This window comes from Odocoileus virginianus, chromosome 26, assembly GCF_023699985.2.
Source record: "Odocoileus virginianus isolate 20LAN1187 ecotype Illinois chromosome 26, Ovbor_1.2, whole genome shotgun sequence".
In the NCBI taxonomy this organism is placed as follows: domain Eukaryota; kingdom Metazoa; phylum Chordata; class Mammalia; order Artiodactyla; family Cervidae; genus Odocoileus; species Odocoileus virginianus.
Window position 1 is genome coordinate 46654419 of NC_069699.1, and position 27798 is coordinate 46682216.

Genomic DNA, 27798 nt, shown 5'->3' on the forward strand with positions numbered 1-27798 from the left:
TAAAAGGGAAGCTTTTTGCAGAAATCTTTTGCAAAGCAGTTAGACTCATTCTTTCTGGTACAAGGATATGTAACAGCTCAAACATCTCGTAAAACTAAGTATTCTCAAAGGCCAAAACCAAAACCAGACAGAAAGAGGAAAGGACAGGAAGGAAGGAGAGGCCAAGAATCCTGATGAAACTACACAGAATGCTTTGTGACAACCTTAGCTTGGTCCACTGACTCCCGGGTACCCTCTGCTTAGAATGGCCTTCCACCTGACAGGAGCCGACTTGCCCTCTGAGCAAGCACGAGGTGAGGTTCTGAAGGGAACTCCGCTAGAAACAGAATCAAACTTGAGGGTCCAAATAAGACTGAGGAGCAAGGAGACAATGCCCTCTGGGCAGCGACTTATCTTGATATCCTTTCTTGTCCAGATGAAAGCACAACAAACATGTTTTCTAAAATGTTCCTTAATAACACTATTTTACTACCTGACCAATTTACCTGTCATTTCCTAAAAGGAAACAATTTGTATCATGCTAAAACTAAAACCTTATTTGTTTCTAGCAAACAGAATCCAACAACATATTAAAAAGATCATACATCATGACCAAGTGGGCTTCATCCCAGGATTCTTTAATATCCGCAAATCAATGTAATACACCACATTAACAAATTGAAAGATAAAAACCATATGATTATCTCAATACATGCAGAAAAAGCCTTTGACAAAATTCAACATCCATTTATGATAAAAACTTTACAGAAAAGCAGGAATAGAAGGAACATACCTCAACATAATAAAAGCTATATATGACAAACCCACAGCAAACATTATCTTCAATGGTAAAAAACTGAAAGCATTTCCCCTAAAGTCAGGAACAAGACAAGGGTGCCCACTCTCACCACTACTATTCAACATAGTTTTGGAACTTTTGGCCACAGCAATCAGAGCAGAAAAAGAAATAAAAGGAATCCAGATAGGAAAAGAAGTAAAACTCTCACTGTTTGCAGATGACATGATCCTCTACATAGAAAATCCTGAAGACTCTATCAGAAAATTACTAGAGCTAATCAATGAATATAGTAAAGTTGCAGGATATAAAATTAACACACAGAAATCCCTTGCATTCCTATACACTAACAATGAGAAAACAGAAAGAGAAATTAAGGAAACAATACCATTCACCATTGCAACAAAAAGAGTAAAATACTTAGGAGTATATCTACCTAAAGAAACAAAAGACACATACATAGAAAACTATAAAACACTGATGAAAGAAATCAAAGAGGACACAAACAGATGGCGAAACATACCATGTTCATGGATTGGAAGAATCAATATTGTCAAAATGGCTATTCTACCCAAAGCAATCGATAGATTCAATGCAATCCCTATCAAGCTACCAATGGTATTTTTCACAGAACTAGAACAAATAATTTCACAATTTGTATGGAAATACAAAAAACCTCGAATAGCCAAAGCAATCTTGAGAAAGAAGAATGGAACTGGAAGAATCAACCTGTCTGACTTCAGGCTCTACTACAAAGCCACAGTCATCAAGACAGTATGGTACTGGCACAAAGACAGAAATATAGATCAATGGAACAAAATAGAAAGCCCAGAGATAAACCCACACACCTATGGACACCTTATCTTCAACAAAGGAGGCAAGAATATACAATGGAAAAAAGACAACCTCTTTAACAAGTGGTGCTGGGAAAACTGGTCAACCACTTGTAAACGAATGAAACTAGAACACTTTCTAACACCATACACAAAAATAAACTCAAAATGGATTAAAGATCTAAATGTAAGACCAAAAACTATAAAACTCATACAGGAGAACATAGGCAAAACACTCTGTGACATAAATCACAGCAAGATCCTCTATGACCCACCTCCCAGAATATTGGAAATAAAAGCAAAAATAAACAAATGGAACCTAATTAAACTTAAAAAGCTTTTGCACAACAAAGGAAACTATAAGCAAGGTGAAAAGACAGCCCTCAGATTGGGAGAAAATAAAAGCAAACAAAGCAACAGACAAAGGATTAATCTCAAAAATATACAAGCAACTCCTGCAGCTCAATTCCAGAAAAATAAATGACCCAATCAAAAAATGGGCCAAAGAACTAAACAGACATTTCTCCAAAGAAGACATACAGATGGCTAACAAACACATGAAAAGATGCTCAACATCACTCATTATCAGAGAAATGTAAATCAAAACCACAATGAGGTACCATTACACGCCAGTCAGGATGGCTGCTATCCAAAAGTCTACAAGCAATAAATGCTGGAGAGGGTGTGCAGAAAAGGGAACCCTCTTACACTGTTGGTGGGAATGCAAACTAGTAGAGCCACTATGGAGGACAGTGTGGAGATTCCTTAAAAAACTGGAAATAGAACTGCCATATGACCCAGCAACCCCACTGCTGGGCATACACACCAGGAAACCAGAACTGAAAGAGACACGTACACCCCAATATTCATTGCAGCACTGTTTACAATGGCCAGGACATGGAAGCAACCTAGATGCCCATCAGCAGATGAACGGACAAAAAAGCTATGGTACATATACACAATGGAATATTACTCAGCCATTAAAAAGAATACATTTGAATCAGTTCTAATGAGATGGATGAAACTGGAGCCCATTATACAGAGTGAAATAAGCCAGAAACATAAACACCAATACAGTATACTAACACATATATATGGAATTTAGAAAGATGATAACGATAACCCTATATGCAAGACAGAAAAAGAGGCACAGATGTACAGAACAGACTTTTGGAATCTATGGGAGAAGGCGAGGGTGGGATGATCTGAGAGAATAGCATTGAAACATGTATATTATCAAGTGTGAAGCAGATCTCCAGTCCAGGTTGGATGCATGAGATAAGTGTTCAGGGCTGGTGCACTGGGATGACCCAGAAGGATGGGATGGGGAGGGAGGTGGGAGGGGGGTTCAGGAAGGGGAACACATGTAAATCCATGGCTGATTCATGTCAATGTATGGCAAAAACCACTACAATATTGTAAAGTAGTTAGCCTCCAACTAATAAAAATAAATGAAAAAAAAAAAAAAAAAAAAACCCAAACCACCTTATTTGTGTTCTCTGAAGCCATATATCTAGACTGTGTTTCACTGAGTCCCTCAACCAGGCTCAGCCTCAGTGGAAGTAAGGTCTCAATACGAACTCTGCTCCAGGAACACAACACAGGCCCCAACACAGGCATCTGGTGCTGTGAATACAAACCGCCCACTCCGCCACCACTCCCTGCCAATTCTTCTGTGGATTTTAAAGTGAGATCTCAGTTCCTCCAGAGACTGCCTCTGTCATTGTCAAAGAAAATCAGTGATCTGCAGTTTTGGAGATGATGTCATAAATTTAGCTCCAGGAAGACTTAGGAAGAAATCAACTTGTCTACCAGGGAATATATGAGACTCTCCCATTCTGAGTCATCTGAGGCAAAAACAAAGAGGCAAAGTATAAACAAACAAATAAATGAAAAATCAAATAAATTAAATGATCAAAACAGCCAAAGTCTTTTCTTTCCTTGTTAGAAGATGAGGCTTATTACTGCCAGGCAGATGCGGCACTCAGCAAATTCCTTCACCACAAAGAAACGATTTACAAGCTCCAGCTAACAGTACTGAGAATAAAAACAACTACGAACCACTAAGATGCAACTCATTTTTGAAACTTTCAGTTTGTTATAATTTTGCATGGTTTAGAACAATGTTTCAGCCAATATTTATAAAGACCTCAGTTAAGATTTCCCTGGTTAACCAATTATTAATTTCCAAATAAAGATATGACCTAGATCTTTGTGGAAGAGGATAGCAGGTTTGAACATAGCTTACTGATGGCTCAGAATTCCTTTCAGAATTCAGGCTTCCATAACCTCCATTTTATTCTTTCATATTCCGAGATAACTACTGTTCTAGTTCCCCTGGCTCTTTTCTTCTGGGAAAAGTGGACCCTAAATTCAACATATACTCAAGCTTCATTGTCTAGGTCTCTAAATGGAGTCACTGTAGGGGAAGAAAAAGGAAGTTTCTAAAGTCACTGTGGAAAATATAAAGCTTATTTTGTTTTGTTTGCTGAATAACATTCAAACCACTTCTCTCATTTCTTTTTCTTTCGGAGCTGACAACTGGAGGTAGCAGGAACAGCCAAGAGAGTAGATAAGGCCCACAAGTCCTAAGACACTGCACAGGCCACACAGCTGAGCCCACCACAAAAGCCGTACAATGTTCCCCTGGCGTCCCCCAAAGAATTAGCAGCAGCTATTCTTCCGGCCTCACCAATGAAAAGAGATTATTTCTCCTGGCTCTTTATCTCCAACCTCCCAACCAAGAACCTTAACTATCTCGAAAGCAGTCTCTATTAGCCTCTCTGGTTTCAATGTCGTGGGCTCAGACATTTCAGAGAACCCAGCTGACATACTTTCTGCAGAAACAGAACCTTGAAAAGATGAATAAAATACAAAGCTGCCAGATTTCTGAACACACACTGTTCAACTGCAGGAAAGCAACCACCCACCATTCTTTATTTCTTAGTCAAAAAGCCACAGACCCAGTGCCATACTGACAGAAGCAACAAGACCAACAATGCAAGCTTCAAGTCAGAGGAGGTTTATTGGGACAGGATCCTTCACTCTTTTAGATCTACTCCTTCTCACACGCAAATAACACGGAATTATCAAACTTCAGCCCCTAATAAAAATAAGGGATGGCTTTCTGCATGGAAGATGTGCCCACGTTAAATTGGTCCATACTGAGGAAGCAACATCTGCTGAGCTGTAATGTCATGGCTGCTACCGCAGCAGATATGTCTAGAGGATAAAGGAATGATCTCTGCACAGGGCAGAAATCCAGGAGCCTGGGAGGAGACAAAGTCGGGAAGTCTCTAACACTATCCCAGCTAGAGGTACTAACAAGTGCTACAAAGGCACAGCCTCCGGCCATCAAGAAACCCTCCTGCTCAAACCTGTATGTGCTAGAACTCTAACACACACTTAACCTTTGGATGCCTTGAAATATTCTCAAGACCTAAGGATACACCATCTAGAATACTAAAAGGTATCCCTTTTATTTGTTTGACGATCACCAGAATAACCAAGATAAGTGATCATATAAATAAAAATTTCTCTTTTCAAGAAAAACTGGGGGGAAAACATATTAAAAAGGGGAGAGGTTTGAGCAGTGTCAGGAAGCATCCTGAAGTTTCCAGCACACAGAATAGCAGGCATGTCTAGATTTTTTAGGGTAGTTCCGACTTTGTGTTTTGTCCTGTAAAAAGGCAACGCACACTAGTTTGAAGTTTAGGAAGGTAGTCAACATTACAACACAGCTGGCTCCTTACCAAAATATTTCAGTTCAGTATACTGAGATTATTTTTTCTTGCGGGAAGACTTTTAGAATTTTACAGATTAAAAATGCCTTTAACCTTTTCCCTACTGCCTCCTCATCCCCCAAAATCCGTAGCCAGAACGGGCTATGTTTTCAGTATTCAAGAGCAGCTATTTCCTCATAGCAGATGAAATATGGGGGGTTTAGTAGTGAACAAAATCTAGCAATGCTCTCATGAAGATTATTTTTTCATGATTATTTTTCAAAGCATGAGAACAACAAACAAGTACCATTTTAAACAAAGAAGGAACATATATCTTGACCTGAAATTCTTATCAGGAGAAGCACAGACTGGAAAGTGTTTTTTACTATTGCCAGAAGTGAAGAGAGACAAAGGGAGTGAAAAAGTTTATGCTAAGAGGTCAACTGTGTCATACAGTTCACCGCGTAAAAAATGCACTGTGAGCAGCACATACAATGAACAAAGCTGGATGTAACCCAGAGAGAAGAAAATGATAAACCACACTTAAGTGAGAAAGCCAGCAATAAGTAAGATCAAGATATATATATATATATATATTTTTTTTGATAACATGAGCCTGGCAGAAAGAGGGAGCATTCTATTTCTGCCCTCTATAAATTGTACAGTTTACAAATAATAAGTCATAGAACAACTCATACAGAAAGGCTATACCCAAAGCTGCCTAGTTAAAATATGGTCTTTATCATGCTCTAACTTCTCTAGCTTCTGAATTCAAATATTAGACACTAATATTAGACAATCTGGATAGGCCTATATCTATTAAAGTAATTATAATCTTTAATAATCTCCCAAACTGAATGCACCAGGCCCTGATGAGTTCACTAATGAAGTCTACCAAACATTTAAAGTGATTATACTAATTTTCCACAGTCTCCTCCAGAACACAGAAGTAGAGCAAACACTTTCTAGTTCATTCTATGCAGCAGTGTGCTGTGCTAAGTCCTTTCAGTCATATCCAATTCTTTGTGACCCTATGCCACAGTGTCTACTTAGCTACTATTTAGTGACTATTTAGCTACTATTTAGTGTCTATTTAGCTACAATTTAGACACTAATATCAACACTGTCTATTTCACAGTGTCTATTTAGCTACTAGCCCTCAGTCTATGTGACATTTTAAAAAATACAAAACCAGAAGTGTACATTTTAATATTTATTCATATATTTTATTATTGTTTAGTATTTTATTATTAGGATAATTTTATTATTTGGATAATTATTTTATTATTAGCATTTTATTATTCATAATTTTAAAATTATTAGGATAAAGTCTGAAAAAATAGGTTTCATACATGACCTAAAAGAATCTGGAATCTGGTTCTTAGCCTGGAAAATTATGAGACTCGGAGTAGTCTCCCAATGACTATTTGCTTCTTTTTTCCTGGAAGCAAATCTTTGATTTTTAACTGGGTACAAGGCTGCCTGGAATAAGAATTTTCCCAACCTCCTTGTAGTTAAGTGAAGCTGTAACTAAATTCAAATAAACTGGACGTAAGCAGAAATAGTACTTGCAGAGTTCAGGAAGCATTCATTCTTAAAGGAAGAAGCATGTCCATTTTCATCCTTTCGTCTTTACCACTGGTCGGCAAGTCAAAATGATGCCCAACACCCAAGGCGCCACCTTGGACACAGGTCGCAGCCACACGTTGAGGATGATAGGGTTACACAACCAAAAGAGCCTGAGTCCCTGACAATCATACCACCCTAAGAACACCTGGATGGCTCAGACTTTGTTATGTTAAAGAGAAATAAATCATCTCAATTTAAGCCATGGTTAATTCTAGTTTTGTGAGTGAGTTTTTTGGTGAGTTTTGTCACTCACCAAATCTAATCCTAACTGATGTAGATGCTTTTGCAGATTATTGGTGATAGGCAGAGGGAGGTATTATTCTGCCTCAAAGACTAAGACTTAAAAAAAAAAAGGTGAAAACTAGTTAAATAGTGGAACAAAAGATATAAAAAGTAACAATGAAAAAAACCACGTTTATATTCTGCCAGGTACCAGTACTGAATCCCTATCAGTAACCTAAAGATCCTGCTGTCAACTTCACACTCAACAAGCATCTTCACCTCTCCCTTCCCAATGCCTTCCTTTTCCAGATGTTTACTTTCTGTTCAAGGTACTACCGTTCTTCTAACCTCTGAGTGGCCTCTAAGTCTGCTCTCTCGTCCCTCTGTCCAATATCCAGTGTTACCAAACCTTAGAGAGTCTTCTTTCATGCCTAACTTTTTCATCACATACCTGCTCCCAGCCCCTAGTGGAGGCCATCATCTCCTCACATCTCAATTTCTGCTCCAGATTCTAACAAACTTTTTACTATGCAGTTTCTCCCCTCTAGTCAAGTCTATATTTTATTATAAGAGTTTCCCTATAGTGTCATTCCTGTGGTTCCCTCGTGTTTTTAAAGACTAAATGTAAGGCCCTTGACAACCTACTTTGCACTTTCCAAGCTCTTCCTTTCACTACTTCTTGGAGTACGACAAACAAGATGTGGTGATCTCTGTTAGAACACCAGTACTATATTACTATCTGCTATCAAACATAATAGGGTAGAAACCTAACAGAAGTACCAGAATCTGGCAGGTCAAGAGGCGACTCAAGTTGGGAGGATAAGAGCCCTCTAACTGTGCAGAAACTTAAAAGATCACTAAAGGCTTATGAAAAAGGAATAGTCAGAAACCCCACTTTCAGTGTGCATTACCATACAGAAACAAATACTTAGCACATTATGTGCTGCCAGTTCAGTTCAGTCACTAAGTTGTGTCCAACTGCAACCCCATGGACTGCAGCATGCCAGGCTTCCCTGCCCATCACCAACCTCCGGAGCCTGCTCAAATTCATGTCCATCAAGTCGGTGACATCATCCAATCATCTTATCCTCTGTCATCCCCTTCTCCTGCCTTCAATCTTTCCCAGCATCAGGGCCTTTTCCAATGAGTCAGTTCTTTGCATCAGGTGGCCAAAGTACTGGAGCTTCAGCTTCAGTATCAGTCCTTCCAATGAACATTCAAGACTGATTTCCTTTAGTTTTGACTGGTGTGATCTCCTTGCAGTCCAAAGGACTCTCAAGAATCTTCTCGAACACAGTTCAAAAGCATCAATTTTTCAGTGCTCAGCCTTCTTTATGGTCCAACTCTTATATCCATATATTGGAAAAACCAAAGCTTTGACTAGACAGACCTTTGTCGGCAAAGTCATGTCTCTGCTTTCTAATATGCTGTCTAGGTTGGTCATGGCTTTTCTTCCAAGGAGCAAGTGTCTTTTAATTTCATGGCTGCAGTCATCCTCTGTAGTGATTCTGGAGCCCAAGAAAATAAAGTCTGCCACTGTTTCCATTGTTTCCCCATCTATTTGCCACGAAGTGATGGGACCAGATGCCACAATCTTAGTTTTTTGAATGCTGAGTTTTAAGCAAGCTTTTTCACTCTCCTCTTTCACCTTCATCAAGAGGCTCTTTAGTTCCTCTTTGTTTTCTGCCATAAACGTGGTATCATCTGCAAATCTGAGGTTACTGATATTTCTCCTAATAATCATGATTCCGAGCTCAGTACTATCTTGAAATTACCTAAGCACATGCCTGACAACACAGAGTCCCATTCATCCCAAGTACTCAAGAGAAACAAGAGGCACTTTCCTAGGCAAGGCACCCAAACTCACGTTCTCTGACCTTAAAGAGGTCCAGTTAAGCTGAGAAATATGATAGGAATAAATTCCAATGTTTCTATGAGCTGTCTTTCTTCCAGTTCATAGTGAATTCACGCATTGCTCTGGATTCACAGTGCACAAGAATCAAGTTAAAGAAGAAGAAAGAAAAACACCTTTACTCTATACCTTTAAACTAAGATACCTCAGGAATTATTAAAGAAAAAAAAAGTTGACTCTGAGCAGGAGAACCTGTAAGGAATGAGAAGAAGAAAACTGACTGTTCAACTGCAATTTCTGGATATGCTCAAAACCAACTAACAAAGGCTGATCCATGTCCAGGACAGTAAGTGCTTAAAAAACAAAAACAAATTTGGGAAAATCCAAAATGGCAGTGTGAATGCCCAAGGCACCTAAGACAGAACTGAAACTTAGTCGTTGGAACTGTGAGTACTCCATGTTTTCAATACCACACCACTCCAACATGGAGCCTAATCCATTAGGAGAAAGCTCTTGGAAAAACAACAGCAACAACAAGAAGCTCTAGCATTTCCACTCCTAGACATATACCCAAGAGAACTGAAATTTGTTTATACAAAAATCTGTTCATAAATGTTCATTTATGACACAAATGAACTTATCTACGAAACAAAAACAGACTCACACACATAGAGAACAGATGTGTGGTTGCAAGAGTGGGGGGAGGATGGATTGAGTGTATGAGATTAGCAGATGCAAATTATATATAGAACAGATAAACAACAAGGTCCTACTGTGCAGCACAGAGAACTCTATTCAATACACCACACTGGCAAATGATATGAAAAAAATGTATGTATAACAGAATCACTTTGCTGTACAGTAGAACCTGACACAGCACTGCAAATCAATTGTCCGTCAATTAACAAATTTTAAGGAGATATACCACATTCTGAATCTGTGAATAATGCTACTGTGGGGAAGTTTATCATAAGCCAGGAGTACTTTCTGTCATGAAACCACAATAATCAATTCTTTCATTGGTCCTGTATGTGAATTTGAATACTTGTTTTAATAAAAATTCTATCTAATATTTTATTTTTGAGATTATAACCCTGGAATAATCACTGAAACTGTGTTAAATTTCTTTGCTTTCTTTAAAAAAAAGGGGGGGGGGGCGGGATTTTCTTTTCTGAAAGATAATTCTTGGGAAACACAAGGTCATATTCAGGTAGTATACTTGTTTTCAGCATTTCAAAAATTCTAATAAATATCCCATATATAACTACCTTAAGACTAGACAGGGTGAATAAAGTGTCCTGTTGCTTTTCCACTTCTAGCTGAGTATGTATGTCTCAGGAACCAACAATTTACAAAAGAAAAAACTAGTAATCAAATATGAAAACATTCTATTTCACTAATAACCTAAGACAAAATTAAATCATTCCCTTCTTTGCTATACTGGTAACATATTTAAAAAATTATGAAATATTCCAAACATAAGGAAAAGGAGATAATACAATAACAAATATTCATGCACCACTACTCAATACAAATATTTTGTTATTAACACTTTGCACCCATTGGGACACAGGAAAGACAAGTACTCTCAAATACTGTTGGTAAAAAAATAAATTGGGAAATTTCTGAGTGGCAATTTGACTACATTTATTAAGTCATAAAATATGCTTACCTCTTAATCTGGCCAGTCTACTTGGGGGAATTAACTTAAAGAAGTAATTAAGGATGTGTGACTATTTAGCCACAAGAACATTCTTCATAGCATTCCTTAATAAAATAAAGGAGCACTCTCAAAATATCAAATGAAGCACTAGTTAAATCATGGTAACCTATACTATGGAGCATTATAAAGTCATTAAAAGTGATGTGAGAAAAATGTATTTAATGACAAGGAAGTGGGTCCACAATACTTGAAGTGAAAATGTTATAAAATCAAGTGCTCAAGATTATCCTACAGAAGGAAAGGCAACCCACTCCAGTATTCTTGCCTGGGAAGTCCCATGGACAAAGGAGCTTGGAGGGTTACAGTCTATGGGCTCACAACTGAGCAACTAAACAACAAGATAATCCTACTTTGTAAATACAAAGGTTATAGATGACATGTGCACAGGAAAATCTGGAAGGGCACACATCAAAATAACAGTAATAATCTATTCAATGATCACAGACTATTTTATCCAAAAACAGAAAAATAACACATTCTTCTGAAGCTCAGATGGATCAGATGGAACATTCACTAATATAGACAGCATTCTAAGCCAAAAAAACACAAAAAAACACCTTAACACTTTTAAAACAGAAATCATACAATGTATGTTCTAAGATCACAACAGAATAAAACTAGAAATCAATAACCTAAAGACAGCTGTAAAATCTCCAAACATTTGGAGATTAATTAACACATTTCTAAATAACAAATGGGTCAAAGAAGAAAAACCTCTCAAGAGAACTTTTTTAAATTTGAAACTAAATGAAGCTGAAAACACAACTTTTTGAAATTTGTGGGATGCAGAGAAAAGCAAGCAGTGCTCAAAAGGAAACTTATAGCACCAAACGCACATAACAGGAAAAAATGAAGATCTAAAACTTAATAATCTCAACTTCCACCTTCGAAAACTTCCAAAAGAACAAGTTAAATCCAAAGGAAGCAAAGGAAATAAAAATCAGCGCAGAAATCAACAATATTGAAAACAGAAAATTCATAGAGAAATATCAATGAAACCAACAGCTGGGATTTTTAAAATATCACTAAAACAGAAAAATACCTAACCAGACTAAAAAAAGAGAAACATATATTAGGGTGATGGTGGCCTCATACAATGAGTTTGGAAATTTGCCTTCTTCTGTAATTTTCTGGAAGAGTTTGAGTAAGATAGGTGTTAGCTCTTCTCTAAATTTTTGGTAGAATTCAGCTGTGAAGCCATCTGGTCCTGGGCTTTTGTTTGCTGGAAGATTTCTGATTATAGTTTCGATTTCCGTGCTTGTGATGGGTCTGTTAAGATCTTCTATTTCTTCCTGGTTCAGTTTTGGAAAGTTATACTTTTCTAAGAATTTGTCCATTTCTTCCAAGTTGTCCATTTTACTGGCATATAGCTGCTGGTAGTAGTCTCTTATGATCCTTTGTATTCACAGTTGTCTGTTGTGATCTCTCCATTTTCATTTCTAATTTTATTGATTTGGTTCTTCTCCCTTTGTTACTTGATGAGTTTGGCTAACAGTTTGTCAATTTTATCTATCTTTTCAAAAAACCAGCTTTTAGCTTTGTTGATTTTTTCTATGGTCTCTTTTGTTTCTTTTGCATTTATTTCTGCCCTAAGTTTTAAGATTTCTTTCCTTCTACTAACCCTGGGGTTCTTCATTTCTTCCTACTCTAGTTGCTTTAGGTGTAGAGTTAGGTTATTTATTTGACTTTTTCCTTGTTTCTTGAGGTAAGCTATGAGAGAAGGTGAGGGTGGGATGTTCTGAGAGAATAGCATTGAAACAAGTATACTATCAAGGGTGAAACAGATCACCAGCCCGGGCTGGATGCATGAGACAAGTGCTCAAGGATGGTGCACTGGGAAGACCCAGAGGGATGGGATGGGGAGGAAGGTGGGAGAGGGGATCGGGATGGGGAACACGTGTAAATCCATGGCTGACTCATGTCAATGTATGGCAAAAACCACTACAATACTGTAAAGTAATTGGCCTCCAACTAATAAAAATAATTGGAAAAAAAAAAAAGCAAAAAACAAACAAAAGTTGTTAAAAACCAAAAAAAAAAAAAAAAAGAGAGAGAAACATAAACTATTAACATCAAAAATGAAATAGAGGCCATCAGTATTGATTTCATGGACATTAAAAGGATAACAAAGAAATATTATGAACAATCCCATGACCACAATTTGATAACCTTGATGAAAAAGGACTAATTCTAGAAAAACACAATTTGCCAAAACTCACACAAGGTGAAAAAGACAATCTGGATAGGTCTATATCTATTAAAGAAATTATAATCTTTAATAATCTCCCAAACTGAATGCACCAGGCCGTGATGAGTTCACTAATGAAGACTACCAAACATTTAAGGTGATTATACTAATTTTCTACAGTCTCCTCCAGAACACAGAAGTAGAGCAAACACTTCCTAATTCATTCTATGCAGCAGTGTGCTGTGCTAAGTCCCTTCAGTCATATCCAACTCTTTGTGACCCTATGGACTGATCCTGCCAAGTTCCTCTGATCATGGGATTCTCCAGGCAAGAATACTAAAGTAGGTTGCCATGCTCTCCTCCAGGGGATCTTCCCAACCCAGGGATTGAACCCGCATCTCCTGCAGCTCCTACACTGCAGGCAGATTCTTAACTACTGAGCCACCAGGGAAGCCCTCCGTGCAGCAGACATCACCCTACTATTAAAACCAGACAAAGATATTACAAGTAAAGAACCAGTATCACCCATGAATGTAGATGTAAAAACTGTCAACAAAATACAAGCAAATCAAATCCAATAATGTATCAAAAGAATTACATATTGTAACCAACTGGTTACAACAAGTATGCAATGCAAGGTTGGTTCAACTGAAAAATCAATTAATATAATCCATCCTAATAGGCTTAAAAAAAAATACAGTCATATCAACAGATGCAGAAAAAGCATTTACAAAATTTAACAGTCATTCATGATAAAAACTCTCAGCAGAATTAGATGGGAACCTTCTCTTCTTGCAAAAGAACAACAGGGGTGGAGTGAGGGTGGGGGAGAACCTTAGAGCTGGCAAATAAACTTATGAAAAGATGTTCACATCCTATGTCTTCAGAGAAATACAAATTAAAATGAGCTACCACTACACAGGGCTTTCCAGATGGCTCAGTGGTAAAGAAGCCGCCTGCCAATGCAGGAGATGCCAGAGATGCAGGTTTGATCCCCTGGAAGAGGAAATGGCAACCCATTCCAGTATTCTCTCCTGGAATATCCCATGGACAGAGGAGCCTGGCAGGCTATTGTTTGTGGAGTTGCAAAGAGTTGGACACAACTGAGCGTGCACATGCATGCACACACACACACGCACACACACACACACATATGCGCGCACACACACACACACACACACACACACACACACACACAAAGAGCCCCATAGCTATTAGAATGGTCAAAATCCTGAATACTGACACCACCAAATGCCGGTGAGGATAGAATTCTCATTCATTGCTAATGGGAATGCAAAATCCTATAGCCATTCTAGAAGACAGTTTGGCAGTTTCTTACAAAACTAAAAATACTCTTACCATGAGATCCAGGAATTATGCTCCTTAGTATTACCCAAATGAGTTGAAAATTTATGCTATATAAAAACCTATACATGGATGTATTTTATAGCAGCTTTATTCATAACTGCCAAAACTTAGAAGCAATTAAGTTATTCTTCAATGGGCGAATGAATAAACAAGCTGTGGTACATTCAGCCAATAAAGTATTATTCAGAGCTTTAAAAAAAGAGCTATCAACCCACAAAAAGACATGAAGGGATCTTCAATCCATATTACTATATGAAAGAAGCCAATGTGCAAAAAAGCTACATACTATATGATCCCAACAACATAACATTCTGGGAAAAACTATGCAGACCAAAAAAGGGATTTGCAATCTAGCAACCATTAAGGAAAGGATGAACAGGTAGAACACAGCAGGTTTTCAGGTCAATGAAACAACTCTGCATGATACTATAATTACTGATACATGTCATTATAAATTGATCCAAACTCACAAATGTAGAGCACCAAGAGTGAACCCTCATGTAAACTATGGACTCTGAACTGATAATGATGTATCAGTGTTGTTCCACTGACTATAGTAAATGTACCGCAATGGATGGTGAGAAAGGCTGTGGGTGCAGTGGTGAAGGTGGGGTGCTCAATTTTTTGTGTGAACCTAAAATCTCTTTAAAAACAAAGTCTATTCAAAAGGAAAAAAGGAAAAATCCACTAATTTATCTCTTTTAAAAAAACAATAAAGAGATTACTGGAGAAGTTAATGCCTTTCATTTAACTTGTGTTTTCTACTTCTTGTACAGTGAAATGAATGACCACCACACAGAAGAGTGAGATGGTGGAGAACTAACCTAACTTGAGAAAACAGTATTTTGATATATACTCTCAGGCTAAAGACAAAAAAGAAAAACAACTCTACTCAAATATTGTATTCCACTTTTACAGGGGTATGAATTAACAATTCTGAAAGTCATTTATGTATACTCCAGGATTGAGCAAATAAGTCAATATATTGTGGATGAGACGAAGAATTTTTACTTTGGCAAAAGGAATTACAAATAAGGAATGAGGTAAAGCTAGAATGAACTCTGTAATACCGGATTGGAATTGGGAAAGATAACATGATGAAATCATGTTTTTTAAAAATATACACAGATAGATATAAAAAAACATACATGTGTATACACCATATTTTTTAGTTCTGTTCACTAAATAAAATAAAGGATATAGAATGGTTCATCCTTAGAGCAGAATTCTAACAAATGTGTAAGAAATGATGGTAATAGAAAATTACCCTTAGACAAAACCCACAGTAGCAACTTTACATGCATGCACTATTAATGGATGCTAAAATTAAGTGAAAAAGGCATGCTAAGAAACAGGATATTTATATAATCTCAAAGTATATCCTCACAAAATAGTTACTAATTATAATTAATTAGTTAACTATACTTCAAATAGTAACTTTACAGTGGTGAAAGCTGCAAACACCACCTTAACCAAGTGGTCTGTTAGTATCTCTAGTAATAGAACAAAATCATGTGCTACCTGATGACATATAGGGAAAGACACACATCACTCCTGGGGTATTTTTGCTGAAAATGCATAACCTGAATTTAATCACAAGAAGACAGACAAATGCAAACTGAAAAAAGTCCCACAAAATAACTGCCAGTACTTTTCTGAAGTGTCAAGGCCATGAGAGACAAAGGAAGACTAAGGAGCTGTCACAGAGAATCAAAGGAGACGTGTGAAGTTGCTCAGTTGTGTCGGAGTCTTTGCAACCCTTTAGACTGTAGCCTGCCAGGATCCTTGGTCCATGGGATTTTTCAGGCAAGAATACTGGAGTAGGTAGCCATTTCCTCCTCCAGGGGATCTTCCTGACTCAGGGTTCGAACCCATGTCTCCTGTGTCTCCTGCACTGCAGGTAGCTTCTTTACCGCTGAGCCATCAGGGAAGCCCCATAAAAGGACATACCACAACTCAATACATGTGATCCTGGATTGCATCCCAAGCCAGAAAAATGACATTAGGGGATGACTGGCAAAATCTGAAAAGCTCTTTATATTAGATAATATTATATCTATGCTAACAATGATTTTGATGACTACAGTATGAAAATGTTGGAGTGAAGAATATTGGTCTTCTTTCTACTATTTTTGTACCCCCTTTAAAGCCTGCAATTATTCCAAAATGAAAATTCTTGAAAATAAAACATGCTTAAACAGCCTCCTACTACTAGACTATATGGAGACATGTCCATTTCACTCATTAATAGGCATATACCACCTAGTTCAGGCTATGGTTTTTCCAGTGGTCATGTATGGATGTGAGAGTTGGACTGTGAAGAAAGCTGAGCGCTGAAGAATTGATGCTTTTGAACTGTGGTGTTGGAGAAGACTCTTGAGAGTCCCTTGGACTACAAGGAGATCCAACCAGTCCATCCTAAAGCAGATCAGTCCTAGGTGTTCATTGGAAGGACTGATGCTGAAGGTGAAACTCCAATACTTTGGCCACCTCATGCGAAGAGTGGACCCATTGGAAAAGACCCTGATGCTGGGAGGGACTGGGGGCAGGAGGAGAAGGGGACGACAGAGGATGAGATGGCTGGATGGCATCACTGACGTGATGGACATGAATTTAAGTGAACTCCGGGAGTTGGTGATGGACAGCAAGGCCTGGTGTGCTGTGATTCATGGGGTTGCAAAGAGTAGGAAACGACTGAGCGACTGAACTGAACTTAGTCCAGGGTCTTACACAGAGAAGTGCTCAGTGTTTGCCACCTTAACCAAAGCTAAAATGAGTTGCTTCTGATATATCCAATGTGACTCCAGACAGACCAACAGTTTTCATTGCATAGTATGTCCCATTTACAATAAAATGGTATTAAAATAAAATATATACAATATATGAATCTTTTACTGAGTCTCTATAACTACTTCGACATGCTGGCTTCAGGTAGAAGGCTCCGTGAAACCTTTCAAAATAAAGTCAAATGAAAAGTTGATCCAAAGACTTCCAATATTTAATACACTATAACCAGGAACTATGAAAATCAGCACTCACATTTTAAATTTTCCCTGGAAAAATGATAGTGAAATACAATCTGTTTAAGGAATTCTCAACTTTCGAGTTTTGAGTAGTAACTGCTGCCTTTTGGTCTAATGCTAACTAGCATGCAGTCCTTCTTTGCGTATCAGGCCCCCAAATGCCAGCTCTCCTACCACATAACCCTGCAATCCCACTCCTGGGCATGTATCTGGAGAAAAACATAATCTGAAAGGATATATGCACCCCAATGTTAATTGCAGCTCTGTTCACAATAGCCAATACACAGAAGCAACCTACATGTCCACTGAAAGAGGAATGAATAAAGAAGATGTGGCACAAACACACAACGGAATATTACTCAGCCATTAAAAAGAATGAAATAATGCCATTTGCAGCAACATGGATGGACCACGAGAGTCTCCTACCAAGTGAAATAAGTTAGAGAAGGAAAAGTATCATATGACATCCCCTATATATGGAATCTAAAAAGAAATGATACAAATGAACTTGCTTACAAAACAGAAAGAGACTCACAGACTTAGAAAAATTAGCTTATGGCTCCCCGAAGGGAAGGGCTAGTTAGGGAGTTTGGGAAGGGCATGTACACATTGCTATATTCAAAATGGATAACCAATAAAGACCTATTGTATAGCACATGGAACTCGGTTCAATGTTATGTGCCAGTTTGGATGGGAGAGGAGTCTAGGGAAGAATGGATACATGTATATGTATGGCTGAGTCCCTTCACTGTTCACCTGAAACCACCACAACATTGTTAATCGGCTATATCACAAAACAAAATAAAAAGCTTAAAGTTTGGGGGGGAAAAAAAGCCAGCCCTCTCATGGGGGAACACATTTGCGCTTTCTGTTTTGTTTTTAAAGACCTTCAAAAAACTTACAGTGTGCAGGAGTGCAAGATTTGAAACTGGCCCTATTTCCCATCCTCCAAATCTAAACCCCAAGCTCAGTCCTGCCCAGCAGGGAACCCTCTTGGAAGCACAGACAACATATCTTAAGCCCTTATCATCTTACAAAGCAACCACTCAACCCACCAAAACTTTACCTATTACTCTCCCCAACCAAAGAGTACCTCTAACCACCAAGTGAGGGAGTGTGACAGGAAGGTAAGTTCAGTGATGCCTCTTCAAGAGAAAAGTGTAAATCACTCAGTTGTGACTCTTTGCAACCCTATAGACTATAGCCTGCCAGGCTCTTCTGTTCATGGAATTCTCCAGGTAAGAACAGTGGAGTGGGTTGCCATGCCCTTCTCCAGGGGATCTTCCTGACCCAGGGATTGAACCTGGGTCTCTGGCATTGTGGACAGATTCTTTACCAGCTGAGCCACCAGGGAATCATTCAAAAATCTCTGCATTCAAATGTGGCAAAATGTTAACATTTGGGGAATCTGGGTACAAAGCACACAGGAATTCCTTTTATTATTTTTGCAACTATCTTTAAGTCTGAAATAATTTTATTTTTAATTTAAATGTATCCCTGAATAGGAATCTTAATGATTATGGTTGCATGACTTGGTAAATTTACTAAAAATCACTGAATTATACATTTAAAATGGATGAATTTTATGATACTTAAAATTATGAAAATAATAATTTTTTTCCTTGAAAGAAAAAAAAGGACCTATGTATTCCTCTGGTACTAGAGGTCAAAGATGACAGCCACAGTGTCAATACTGCCAAAAGGAAGCCTCTGAGAAAGAAACATATATACAGGGAGGGCACAGCCTCACCAGTGATTTGGCCTTCTCTACCCCCACACCTCAATTTTGAGCTTTGGTTAACAATTCCAGGAAACCAAGAAAGATCCACATTGGTATTCACAAAGCATCTAGTTAAAGGAATATCACCTTAAAAAAAAATTTTTCCAAATGGTCTTTTGGGGTTTTTTTGCATGACTTGTAGGATCTTAGTTCCTGGATCAGGGAATGAACCTGCATCCTCGGCAGTGAAAATGCCAAGTCCTAACCACTGGACCACCAAGGAATTCCCTTTCCCTTTATTTCTGTGTGGAGGCTAAAAAAGAAAGCCCACTTGACTGTACTGAGCAACTACTGTGCACAAGCCTAACAGCCACTTCAAATGTCCACTTCAAATGTGGCTTGTTACCAATTCCATCCATCACCTTTCAGACTTTTAGCTTAAATGTTCTTCTATGGTATGTAGATACCATTAACAAAGAAATTCTTCATACATTTTAAGATCAAAGTTTTAAATCTCTAGCTTTCAGACAAACTGACAGACTACCCCCCTTTTTTTTTTTTTTTTTTTTTTTGTTAAGTGAATCTGTATTTTATTTTAGACCTAGATTCATTCCTATCAGGCTGGGACCCTGAACTAATTTCCAAGCAAAGTTTAAAGACTTTTAAAAAAACTTCATATGCCATAAAATTCACTCTTTCATAGTACCTTGTACAATTCAATGAGTTTTAGTATATTCACAAGGTTGGTCAACCATCACCACCATCTAATACTAGAACCTTTTTACCACCTCAAAAAGAGACCCTATAACCCATTAGCAGTCACTCACTCTTCCCTCTTGCTTTCCCCCTCTTTAAGTGCCTGGTAACCAATTATCTACTTTCCATGAAAATACTTCTTTTTCTTCTTTATATTTTCCTTTGGAAACAGCATTTATACAGATAAAATACAAATTTCATTTGGTCAGATTCTAGTAAAATAAACATTAGTATACAATATTAGCACCACTAATGTCACCATGTGAGATTAAAGATAATTATTAACTTGGATGTTTATCCATGACTACCAAAGTCACATCAATACTCTTAACAAGAAATGTGTATATATTATATATAACACATATTAAATAGGTACATATTTATGTATCTAGCTCACATACAAATGAGTGAGACAGTAGAATAATAACACCTGAAACCTTAGCCCTGTGGAGAATGAGACACAAAGATGCATGATAACCTACAAGGTCAACTTGAGTGAAGACACCTAATAATCATTTGATGCCAGCTGCAGCCTGAGTGAGTCCTACACAAAACTACCAGCATTGCTAGATTCAGAAATAAGGCTTTTCACTGTGGGATGCTGGAATGGTCATGGTTCTCTGCCCTCCCATGCCTATGCACTTGTCCCTCAGATGCTGTCATGACAGGTGCTACCCAGCTTCTTTTAGTTTCAGTCCAGACACCCAAGTTTCATGGAAGAGACACTAGACAACAGCACCACACAAACTGGCTGTCAAAGAACTGGCTGCCACTCAAAGCAATGCTACCACTTTTTAGGCATCTCTGAGTCCCAGGAGGTGGATTAGCAGCCAAGAAAAAGCCAGGCAACCAAGTACAGTCCAGTGTTACAGAATCACTGTGTACTACTGAGTATGTACCAGGTGCTTCACATACATTACATGTTGAAATCTCACAACTGCTCTGAGGTAGGTACTGTGATTATTCCTCCATTTTATGGACAAGGAAACTGAGCTTCAGAAATTACAAAGCAGCCAGGAAGTGATGAATCTGGAATCTTAAACCTGTTTGTGCTCCTAACACTATGCTGTCTGGAGGTTTACAAAGTCATAAACCAAAGCTATAACCAAGACCCCAGAGTCTGTGCCTCTGTGTAATCCCTGAACTACGTAATTAGAATTACACATATTCAGCTTTTTTTTTTTTCAGTAACTGTCTTCAGTCAAGTTCCAAAATTAGCACTCTGCACAATCTCATTTTTATAAAAAGTCAAACATTAACTAAAATTACAAGCTGAACGAAATAGGACAACGTCAAAGTACAAGGTTAAAACATACATGTACATTTCCAGTTTAGAACAAATCAGCAACTAAATTACCTCAATCCACAGAAATGAACCATGAAATATGTATAACAAAAGTAATTATAAATTTCATCATAGGAGATACATTAGAAATTCCCCTTAAAACTGCCAAATGATAAGTGTTTACTTCTCAAATTCAAGAACACTAAATTGAACCCAATTTAGAGTACCTGTTACAATAATTGGAGAAAGTCTGAGATATGGCAAAGCCAGGGGCTAGTTATCAGAGTTTAGGGTTTTAAAGTCACAGGCTAGATTTCCAATGTGGTCTAACTAGACTTCATGCTCCAAGGAAGGTACGTTTTTTGCATCTTCTCTCGAGAGAACTGATGATCTGAACATTGAGGCAGTAGAAACTCCTAGAGAGACCTGGAAGCAGTACACTGAAAATCAGTCCCAGTCAATAGGCTAAACGAGAAGCATTGCTGATGTAAAAATAATCCCTTGGGCACTGCCCCCAAATCCTTTTTTAACCATATACACCATGAGGCCAAGACTGGAGCTGCTGCAACTTCAGGACTTTCTTGTTCCAGTCAGATGAGAAGCTGTCGTGTTAATAACAAGTAGACACTCAATGTTCACTGCATGCCAGGCTCAGTTCTAACCACCTTACACACATTAACTCATTTAATCCCTAGAAGGATGAGAGAACACTAAGACACAGAGATGTTGTGTTAGGCCACTTGCCCAAGTTACACAGTAGAAGGTGACAGAGCTGGGAAACAACCCTAAGCAGTCTGCCTCCAGAGTCCATGTATTTACCACCGAGCAGGTCAGATGGAGAAAACAGTCCAAGTATTTAACTACTATGATACATTGCTTGGTACCCAGTCAAGACTCAAATCACTGGACAGATAACCAAACTGCATAATCAGATCACCAATCCTTAAAATCATATTTTATTTTCCCGAATATCCCACCTCTCCAAAAAGGGGGAATCTTCAATAACTGTCGATTTACAAAAGAATGACATGACTCAAGTCACAAGTTATACAGCTGAGCTCTGGCCAGAATGCCACATTCTCTTCAGTGAAGTAGTTTTAGCATGAGGGTTTAGGCAATATCACAGCCTTGCAGGAATTTATAAAGACTCTTATTTTTTTGTTACCTGGAAAGCACACAATTTAAGTATTAAAATGTTTCATACAATATTGTTACCAGCCTAAAGAAGATTAAAGAAAATTGGGTTTTTGCTCATTTTTTCCATCATGGTCTCAGAACAGTCTTCCCATTCCCCAAAACATAGGCTTTTCCTATTCATCTCATTCGGGGGAACAGATTCCACTTAAAATTTGGCTTCCTTCACATACCTTCAGAAATACCCTAGCTATTCTGGTATCTACAAAAGCTCAAACTCTCTTAAGTTTGTTGACACACAAAAAAACACTCATAAAACTTTACGCATTCTACAGCCTTCATCTCATGTACTAGCATAAGCCAGTGTCTTAAGGAATTTTCAGGTTAGATGATAACAGCACTCTTTCCCTTGCACTTTATAAAATTAGGTTGATACTGTCATGTAGCCAAGTCATCTCTGGCTAAAGGCGGCCAATGATGCTAGGAAAGTTGAGTAAAAACTCCAGAAATAACTTCTTCTCCCAGAGCCCTATAAGGGCATTTTAGGGACTATTTGGTTGAACAGAAATAGTCAACAAACATCAACCCGCATATCTGAGAGAATAAAATGCTGCAGACCAAATGACAACAGTTTGAGAGGGCGTGTGTAACTGGGCAACCACTGACACAGATATTCTACCACAGTGCTTCCTGCTCACCTCCCCGGGTCCCAGTGCAACGGCACACACGGCGAAAGGAGGGAACAGTCACCCTCAATCCCCAGGCACTTGGAGAATAAAGGAAGCCAAGGGCATATGATACTGCTAGAAATACTCTTCCCAGGAGGGGATGGTATACAATGGTCTGCACCTCACACTGTTTGCTGGCTTTCCAGTTCTCCTACACAGAGATGGGAGGAGTTGGCAGACCTCTGCGGGAAGTAAGAGCTGCCCTGCTAAGTCCCCTTGGCCACCATGCTCAGTGCTGCTGCAGAGCATCCTATTAGTGCTGTTTGCATTAAGGCACTGGGAAAGAGCTGAAGTGGCCTCAGGCATCAACCTGAACAGCCGCATTATGTACACACACCCCACAGTATCTGAGAAAGCAAGCTAGAGGGCTCCTTTATTCCCTTCCCCCAGACCTGTAAGTATCAGTCTATGAAAAATAAGACATTTCACACTGAGTCAGATAGTAAAGAGTTATAAAAAATTCAATCCAAACCATCTCACGGAAACCTCCTCAGAAGCATACATACAGACTACTCAGAGGTGCCCTGAAGATAGTGACTCAGAATCCATACTGATTTGGTCTATAAGTAAAACTCGGAAGGAAGGAGAAGAGATGAATAGACATCTTTCACAAACACTTCCTCCTTACCCTAAGGACTTCTTCCCCCACATTCTTATGGCTCTCATAAGATTTTGAACTGCTACATCACTGGGAGCTTAATCCACATCTATTACCTTAAAGAATATCCATATATGAATTTTTTTTCCAAAAATATGGTTGGAAATTATTTCACATGAAGAAGAGGAAGAGGAGGATGAGATGACAGTCTAGTCTCAAATGCTTACTAGATACCAGACACTATGGTAAGTATTCTGTATACATTATTCACCAAGAGTCACTACTCAAATGCCATGTTATTCTTCAAGAAGTTTCCCTAACCACTTCATCTAAAACTGCCCTTATATGCATTCTCTTAATACCCTGCTTCAGTATCTTTATAGCATTTAGCACTATCATATATTATTTTAAATTTGTCTACTTGTGCATGCTCTGACTTCTATAACTAAAACAGAAGTTATATGTGTCTTCTTTACTGCAGCGTCTCCAGCATCCAGAAAGGTACTTGGTACACAGCAGGCACTCGTGGATGCAAGCTTTCACTGCATCTGCTCCAGAGTCCCCTGAGGTACAAGTAACAGAGGGAGCTGAGGGAGATTAAGAAATTTGCCAGAGAAAACCCAGCTAGGAAGTAACATTAACATCTGACCACAGAACCTGCACTCTTCTTTTCTATGCTATACTACCTAATTACAAAAGTTCTTCCCAATATCCCATTCTCAAAATTTTTCTTATCAAAATGATTTGTATACGTCTGAATCATGGTGAAGTGAAAATGAAAGTCACTCAGTCATGTCTGACTCTTTGCGACCCCATGGACTGTACAGTCCATTGGATTCTCTAGGCCAGAATACTGGAGTAGGTAGCCTTTCCCATCTCCAGGGGATCTTCCCAACCCAGGGATCAAACCCAGGTCTCCCACATTGCAAGCAGATTCTTTACCAACTGAGCTATCAGGGAAGCCCTGACTTGTGGTAAAGGTTATTAAAAAAAAGATACTGACCACATCATGAAGTCTAAGCAGTTCAGTGAGAAGACTCTACTACATGGCAGTATTAGCAGGGTGACCTCTATCCCATGACTAGGGAAGAATAAAAATCTAGGAAATGGGGTCATCTGAATAAGAATATAGCAATGTCTTATTAAGAAATAACTCTAGTGAACACTGAAAATGTTACCAGACAGAAATTTGGAGTTTGTCTGAGAGGACACTCTATGGAACTCATGAACACTATATAATCTCTGTCATCTTTCTTAGTCTGAGATCATAAGCTCTTAGAAGACAGAGACTGTCTCTTACTTATTCTCCTGCACAGAGTAACGTATGGTACCCTAAGCATGAGGATGGCTACCCATCAAAACAATCTATTTCACATCTAGAAAAATTCTGACCTTGCTCTTGTTTTATTCTGGTGTACCATTCACTGGGCAAGGGTCATTCATGCAGGATCTAGGAGTCCTAACAGTGTTCCAAGAATGTGTGGGAAGGGTTGGGGGAGAGATGTCTATAGGCCTCAACCCCTTGACACTGCTTATCCAGATGTGGCTCTAACAGAAATCCAGCATAAGGATAATCCTTATTTTTAAAGAAGCCTGCCCTGGTTTCACATGACATCACTCTTTAGGAGGCTGGATACTTTAGATAGATAGGATTTTGGGTAGGGATAGAGAGAAGAGGCAGTTAAGACACAACATTGTTATTTTTTCAGATTAATCAGCTATGATAAAAAGCAACACCCCTCTAGGAGAAACACAGAGCTGGGAGAATGGCACAAAAGAAATGGCAACTGCCATGGCTTGCCAGTTCTGTTTCTACCACTCACAGTACTTAGCACAGCGGCAAAGGATTTAAAAGTTATTCACTGATAATAACAAAATGCTTATGGGTTAAATGAGTGTTCTCAAATTAGCACAGATTGTTAGAATGGAATCAACCATAAGTATACAGACTAGGACTTTTATCCTCCTCTCAAATCTCAAATATTGGCAAGTAGCGTTTTCTGGCACATAATTAGCATCTGTTAAATGACTGGCTCAATGATGGACACTGAACAAATCAACCAGGAACTCTGTCAAGGGGATACAGCCCTAAGCCACTTACTGTCTAAGGATCTAGCAGTATTTACACTACTAACAACAGGAACAGATATGTCAGGTTTCTTCTAACTACTTCTTGATCCCTAAAGATTTAGAGTTATGTCATCCTCATTGACATAAGGGGAGAATATGGTCAAAGAAGGGAAAAAGTGAAGTGTAATGAGCCATGCTGAATGGAACAAAGCTGATGAGAGGGCATTAGGCTATGAGAGGACGAGTTCTCATGCAATACTAGTATGCCCTGGCAGAGCCTTCTTTTAAGATTCTGGGTACATCACAATCACAGTGTTAAGCACAGGCAGTGGGGATGTAAAAATCAAATTATATCACTAAGTTTCGTTCTCCCACTTCACAGATGGAGGAACTAAGACATCACAAAGAAAACAACTTTCCCAAGGAAATATGATGACAAGAAGAATTCTACCCATTTCATAATTCCTCCCCAAACTATCAGGCAGGGTTCGTTAAAGACCCAGATGATAGTTCTATGTGGAAAGCTAAATACATCTAGGTGTTTTAAACATAAGGTAAGTACAGATTTAGATTCACCAACTCTGACTATAATGCAGCTAAGAACTTGAGTACGCAACTCCAATTTGTAAAGAACAATGACGAATGCAAAAGACCCCTACAATCAACCGGTCTCTTTTCTCCCCAACGGCCCTCTTGCAATAGTATAGCACATGCAGGCAGGACCTGACTGCCACAGAACTTGCCATTGGTAGTCTTCACCCGAGGTCTGGGTATAAGTACTGACCTAAAATTCCTGTGCCAGGAAGTTCCTTGAGATCACAGATAGGCAAGCATCATTTTTTTGCATCTGGATCCCAAGCTCAGCCACACTCTGAAGGGAAGCACTCCAGACCTGTCATTTTTCCCCACCTACTGTCTTTGGAATATGATCCAACGACAACTGAATGTGTTTCTAAAATACACTCTGTGCCCATTAAATTTTCTAGAGAAACTTTCTCAGCCTCTTTTAAAGTTTCTCTTGGTTAGAATGTGGAATGCTCTAAATATAGATTTCTGGTACCTTTCCAAAGTTTGATCATGTGAAGCCCTCCCTTCCCACTCATGAAAAATAAATCCTTTCAGCATCATTTGACCGAAGTATAAAGCAACCTGGTTGGCCTCCATGCATCCGATGGCATCTTCCAAGAGTGAAAACTCCACGCAGACATAGCCATAGTCGTAACCTGGGGACAGCATTTAAATACAGACGGGAGTGGTGTTAGTGCCTTGAAAACACAAAAGACACACTTAAATCCCCCGTTTCCGAACCCCTTAAACGCAAGCCCTCCCAATGGCCCCTCCCTCCCGAGCAGAAAAAAGTACTGCTACCCCAAACAGAAAAAAAGTACTGAAGGAAAAGTCTGGATGTTTCTGGATTTAGAGAGTCATTCCAAATGGCCTTTTCTATTAACCAAGAAGATCCTCTGCCCTCTTTAGCACTGATGATCTGGTGAGGGTATCCCAGAATTGGGTAATCCCACAGAAAGCTCAAAGGGGGACCCGAAACACTGTAACCACAGGCTGAGTCTTCTGGAAAAACAAAGTCAACAAGAATAGGAAAGTATCTGGAAAAAAAAAATGTATCCCAAAACAGGAAGGAGAAGCAATTATCCAAAAGCTATGCTAATAGTCACCACTTTTCAAGCAGAAACCACCTTCAAAGACAGAAGTGCTGACAGACTGAGGCAACTATTCTGTTTGGATACCACAGGAAGCTTCTGGTTGGCAGGGGACAGACCATATCAGGTCTTCTTTTTTTTTTTTCCTTGTTTCAACTCAAGTCATAAACCAGCTAAAATCTTTATGAAAGGAAGAAGGTGTAAAAGCATAAATAAGTACAAATAGCTGGGTCCAAAATTGTGCTTATGCACAAAGCTGGGGTAGGCTGGGGAGAGACAGGAGTTGTTAGCAATCAATACATGTTAAAGAATAAAACATACCATCAGACCTCAAAAGACTCTTCACCTTTTTCCTGAGAACTGTCATCATCGACACTCATAACCCATGAAATGGGAAGTCATGGGATTTACAAATTGATACACTCTAATACTAACCCATCCTATAATTTCCTTGATACTGCCACCATCTGACTACAACAATACACCTGTTAATGTAATGCTCCTCAAATGGCTT

At 38.7% G+C, this 27798-nt stretch overlaps 1 protein-coding gene across 8 annotated transcripts in view; it reads right to left on the reverse strand.

Annotated features, from left to right (window-relative positions):
* Positions 1–27798, reverse strand: part of RBM6 (RNA binding motif protein 6) — an 83546-nt gene that overhangs the window by 21645 nt on the left and 34103 nt on the right. For 6 of the 8 annotated variants that reach the window (XM_070456050.1, XM_070456051.1, XM_070456052.1 and 3 more), the window contains one exon: positions 26776–26849. The exons of the other annotated variants lie outside the window; for them this stretch is intronic. In XM_070456050.1, the coding sequence (XP_070312151.1) occupies positions 26776–26849 (74 nt within the window). Of the gene's footprint in view, positions 1–26775; positions 26850–27798 lie in introns of those variants that run through there. 8 annotated transcript variants of the gene reach the window in all.